Below are 6,011 nucleotides of genomic sequence, written 5' to 3'. Positions count from 1 at the left end.
CGTATTGTGGGCTCGGGGGCATTCCAGTTACGGGCTAAGGGAGACTCATATTGTGGGCTTGTGGGTATTACAGTCTGTAGGGTTGTGGACCCGTTATTTGTTGTTCTGTTCAGTTTGTTATGATATGTTATTATTGACATGGTTATGTGGATTGTATGTGTATCGGTATTTTGGGGGTAACTCACTAAGCTTTCGGGCTTACAGTTTCAGTTTATTGTTTCAGGTACATTAGGGGATCGCAGCAAGGCAAATGCGTGATCGTACAGCTCCTCTTGTTATGTTTATGTTTTTAGGAAAAACTCTGATAATTAATATTTTGAAAACAAAGTTGTAAAGTTTTGATGAACTTGACATGTTTTAAAAAGTTTAAATTGGTTTGAAATTTTGGATGTTACAAACAACCTCCTAAACATACGCAAAAGCGGCTCGAACGATTTTGATGTTTTCAAGGCGGCCATGGATCAATTTGAAAAATAATGCTAACACACAAAGCTTTTCCGTATATGAAATTGTGGCTAAAATTGAAAGACGCCCCAATATGGAAAGAGCAAACGGAAGGAACTTCGCAATCTTCCGGTTCAAAGCGTTCGAGAAACCCCGATGCAACTTCCCCACAATCGGACGGCCGAACACACATCGACATCAATGACGATACGCTAGATCTTGAAAACAACCAACCTCTTCGTCGGCCCGTTGGAAAAAGTAAAGCAAAAGCGAGGTCAACATCTTCAAATTCTAGTGTTATGGATATGTTTTGCAATAAATATGATCGATATGTGCAACTTCAAGAAACGAAGGCCGAGGTGATAACTCGAATGGAACAGAAAATGATCGAAGCACAATCATCATTTCAAAGGGCACAAACGACACTCCAAACAAAAACCGATATGGAAATCTTGAAAATGAAACTAGATGATCATGAGGGCGAAAACTTGGAACTTTTCCAAGCTATGAAAGAGTTGGTTCGAACCCGACGTAAGCGTATGAGGTAGTTTATTTTATTTATAGTTGGAATTTTTAGAATTTTTTAAAATTTTTTTTTTTTAAGTAATGTAATTTTTATTTTTATTGTTAGTTTTATTTTTTATTTTTTTATTTCAATAAGATGACACATAAATCCATGATCAAAATAATCAAATGCTATTCTTGATTCTCCAAGTTAGATATTAACACAATAAAGAGATCAGACAAACAAGAACATAAAATTTTTAACTTCTCATATATATACACACACAAGACAACAACAACATAGTTGTAAACACGTCAACAACATTCGAAATCAACTATAGAAACATTAAAAAAAAAGCAGTATTAGTGTTTGATCACCATTTGCCCATTAACATAATGTTGACGACAAACAGGCATATACATATCTGCCCCACCTATAAGTTCTGTTCGTGTCTCCTTCGTCTTCCTGAAAGTGAAATGAGCTTTTTTCCCACATACTTCACATCGAGCTGTTAATTTGGTTATGGTGTCAGCAAGTGGGACAATATCAAGAACTGGACCAAAGTTCCTTCTGTAAATTGAAAGTAATTAGAAAAAGAAATCAAGTTTTATGAACAATTACGTGATTAATTATTTAGCTATGGAATGTACCTTAAGTAATCACCATCAAGACCTGCAACTATGACAGTTTTTCCATCAGTATCAGCAGCTGTGCAACAAAATTCATATAGATCATCAAAGAACTGTGCTTCATCAATTCCGATAACATCCAGCTGCAAATCCCACAAAGGATATGAGATTTAAAATAGAATTCCGCTTAATTGATCTAAAAGATTTTCTGGAAAACACACCTTTTCATAAGCTTCTTCTCCAAATTTTTGTTTGAAAGACAACAGATCAGGAAGTGCCCAACATGGGTATTTCGTCCCGTCGTGTGTTACAACTGAATTAATGGCGTATCGGGTATCCTTGCTCGACTTTATCATCGCTATATTCCTGTATATTCATTTAAGTTGTAACAATTGAGTAGATCATCGACAAACATGTGTGATCTGACCTAAAAGTATCAAATTAAGATGCAGCAATTGAGTAGATCAAAACAAGAACAGTTCAATTACCTGCCGTTAGTGCCTTCGGATTTGATCCGGCGAAGAAGAGCGGTGGTTTTACCGGCGAACATAGGCCCGACGATTACGTGAATCTCGCCGGAAGGACGAAGAGGCTGCGCCATTAGATCGCGATCACTGTGATTAACAGTAGGGGTTAGCGACGTCTTTTGGGGAACTGTATTGATGTGAAACATGCGGTTTCCTTGATCAGGTATAAATAGACGATAAATTAATGGAGGTCTGGATTTTGATTTTGATTTTGATTTTGAAGTTTGGAGGGAATCGGAAGAGGAGTTCGAAATATTTTCGTTGGGAACAAGATGAATTTATTGGAGGGAAGACTGAAGAGTACGACAGAAGATATTGAAAAAGTGGGAGCGTATTGCTGTTGTTTCTTTTAGGGCCCTTATAGTTTTACTTTATGCCATTTTTGCCCCTTGAGTTGGGTTGACGTAATTTACAAAAGGGAAAAAGACTTCAAAAATAATTTTCAAAATATATAAAAACTAGATTATCATCTGTCTTAAAGGCAAGAGAACATATAGAAAAATATATTTTAAGTCTATAAATTTAAAAAATTAATATTGTAAAACAAAATAAAACGGTTAAAACTATAAATTATAAAAAAAAATAATAATAATCGATCATAAACTAATATAAAATAGTAAATATCTTTATAAGAAAAAAAATGGTTTTCGAATACAATTTAAAATATATACAATCACATTATCTACTTGGATAGTCATTATCTCAAAATCTGAATAATATGAAAAATATTTCAACAGATGTAAATTAGTTTTTTGACAATTGAAAAGTTTTTATCGGAATTAAATACATTCCATTCGGAGAAGATGATGTCAGCAATTTGATCTAAGTGTGGAAAACATATGATTGAAATATAGTTAAGGGTCTACATTGTTTAAGATGATATCATAAGGTTTCTGTTTTAATATATATTAAAGAAGATCATTGGTTTTTTAAGTACACAAAATACCATTGAACCGACTATTGTAGATAACCATCATGTTACCTGGTTATTAAATGTTCAAAAAATATTATTGTTGTTTTTTAGTACAAAAAATACCATTAAAGTTACTATTTGTACACAAAATACCAACGAAGTACACATGTGTTCAAATAAAACTTTGTGGTAACCGGTACTTCAAGTAGACGAAGTTTCTAAAATGTTCAAAAAAGACTGCACTTTTTGTTAACTTCGTTGTTGTCGACTTATGTAGAACACGGTTACCGAAGATCACGCATTGTCATATCACTTCACAATAGTTGTGCAATCTCTTTCATTCCCACAGTCGATCATTCGTACAGTAACATGAGAAGTAAGTGGGTAATAACCTTAGTTAATGTAACACCCTAAACCTGGTATGTCTTATAACCCTCAAGAATCTAAGTTTTAACATAATTGGTCCCTTGAGTACGTTGGTCGTACCTATGAGTACGCTTAGCGTACTTTGCATGAATGATCGTGGAGGAGCCTTAGGTACGCTGGGCGTACATAAGGGTAAACCAGGCGTACACATCATAGGGTCAAAACCCTAACTCCCAGACTTGTCCCCTATTTAAACGCCTCTTAGCCTCTTGGACCAAACCCTATCAGTCTCTTTAGCCCCATTTCGTCTTCCTACAACTGAGTTAGTGTGTGAGTGAGAGTTGGAGCCTAAGTAGAAGGTTTTGGTGGCCATTTTGGAGTTCTTTCAAGAATGAGAGTTGTTAAGCAAGCTTGGATCAGTTTGGTGCCTCAAGAATCTGCATTGGGGTCATCTTGCAAGGCTTCTGGAGGTAAAAAGCCTGCACCTTTCCATTTAAATCTTTAGATCTAGCTAAGGTTTTCTAGCTTTTTCCCTTTTGTTGGATTTTGGACCTCTTTTGGCGAGTTAAGCAACTCCATGGGAGGATAATGGTAGATCTAAGGTCCCTTGGTCGTTCTGAAGCATAAAAATGGAGTCTTGGTGGAAGTATTGGTCTCATGTGTGGGTTAAAGACCTTGGAAAGGTCTTAATGAAGGTTTTGGGTGTATGTGAGGCATGAAAAGGCATAAAGTTGCCAACTTTATGCCTTAGGACGTATTAAACAACTCAGATTTGGCATTTGGACGTAAAGGAACTAGGTATTGAGCACTTAATGGAGAAAGTGCTTGATCTGGAAGAACGTTGGGTGTACTCAATGTACGATGCGCGTAGTCCTTAAGTCCCCAGTACGCTGCGCGTACCAGAATGGTACATCGAGCGTACGCGCTACAGATTGGGTTGAATCTGTTTTGGGCCTTTGAGCTTTTGGGCTTCATTTTGGTTGTTAGACTGGTTACATTCTATGAATTATGGGCTATTTCATTTGGTATGTGCCATGGATAATTTGGTTAGGCCTTATTGGGCCAAGATGCCCATTAATAATTTTGGACTTGGATTTTAGGCCCATTATCAAGGGAATGATAATTGTTAATATTATGAATTATGGATACTTTGGTTGGGCCTTATGTGAATTATGGGACTACTGATAGTCTCCAGGGGTGCTGATAATTCGTGAGGTGTATTGTTAATCCACAAGGCATGTTGTTAGCCCACTAGCACTGCTGATAGTCCCAAAGGTTGTTGATAACCCATAGTTGTTTATATTGTTGTGTTGTATGTGATACTAGGTGAATGTCCGCGCGTTGCGCAGTGGGATAATTATGTAGTTTAAAATGGTTATATATGGTTTAATGTATTGTGAATAAGTCATACATAAAACTCGTATGCGATTAAATAGCATGTATATTTTTTGATTTATAGATTTTTTATCATAATAAACAATGAATTTTTTTTACTATTAGTTTAAAATTTTAAATGTAATTTTTATGTACACATTAGTATCTAATGTAATTAGTTGATTATTGATTAGATATGGATTCTCATTTGTGGTCGTCTATTTATGTTGAACCTCATAAAAATACATATTTAACGACTTTCATTAGTTTTACTATTGGATAGAAAATGGTGTTGTATATTAAGTAAATATAAAAAAATATAATTCTCAATATATTTTAAGATAGTGACATATTTTAAGTTAATATAAAAAAATCATATTCTAGAACTAGTGAAAAGAAAAAATGTAGCCAAATTTTTTAACTATAATAAAGTTGATTCAAATTAAAAAGTGCTCAATCGAAGATAATATCATTCAATAAACATCATAATATATTACGTTATATTCAAATTACAGACATCGTTTTTGTAAGAGTCATTCAAAATATATGAGACTATAGTGCCTAATACAACAATGTAATAACCAAATTACCCTAACATATTTTAAATGAAATATAATTATAATATATTATCTATGCAACTAAATTTCTACACAGCATGTGGGATTCGTCTACTATATGGTATTCTTCTAATATATTATATTATAGTATAAACATTATATTTGGAAAACCACTTTGAGTTTTATTGTAGTTTATAACATTAAATTTGTGATGGACTGTATTAGATACACATTTGTGTATTTATATCTATATTATATATTTAAAACAAATCTTATATAAACATCCAACCTAAATATTCATCTTCAAGTTTTCTTTCTTCGCCACGTGAACAAACTTTTGTTATAAAGCCAAAAATGGAATAAAAGACATTTAATTGTATGGTCATGATATATTGTATTTTGATTAGGGCTTGTACAAAACATGCATGAGCATATATTATTAATTTATCTCTTGTTTTGGGTAATTCGAATAAGATAGCTTCAAATCCAACGTATCAAACGGATTACCCATTTACTAAAGTCTACAACCCAAAAACTCAAACATGTTCTAATACCATACAAATGCATGAGGTTTTAGCAAATTATTATCTCATATGAATTACCATTGATTATATGTGATTAATTATTAAGAAGGTGAAAAAGTTTGGGTGTTTCAAATGCATAAGGTTTTAGTAAATTTTTGTGGGGGGTTTCAAA

General features: G+C 33.8%; 1 protein-coding gene across 1 annotated transcript; it reads right to left on the bottom strand.

Moving 5' to 3' along the window:
- Positions 1-1,190: 1,190 nt before the first annotated feature.
- Positions 1,191-2,351, bottom strand: TK1A (Thymidine kinase). Its single transcript, XM_078964265.1, has 4 exons — positions 2,067-2,351; positions 1,800-1,944; positions 1,600-1,721; positions 1,191-1,519 (listed from the first exon to the last, which is right to left on the bottom strand). Exons 1-4 carry the CDS (start codon positions 2,249-2,251, stop codon positions 1,312-1,314), a joined length of 660 nt encoding a protein of 219 aa, XP_078820391.1. The 5' UTR covers positions 2,252-2,351; the 3' UTR covers positions 1,191-1,311.
- Between the last annotated feature and the right edge of the window lie 3,660 nt (positions 2,352-6,011).

This window comes from Lactuca saligna, chromosome 7, assembly GCF_052625555.1.
Source record: "Lactuca saligna cultivar CGN05327 chromosome 7, ASM5262555v1, whole genome shotgun sequence".
NCBI lineage: Eukaryota > Viridiplantae > Streptophyta > Magnoliopsida > Asterales > Asteraceae > Lactuca > Lactuca saligna.
Note: the sequence above shows the minus strand (reverse complement) of the source record. Positions and strands in the feature narration are given on the sequence as shown.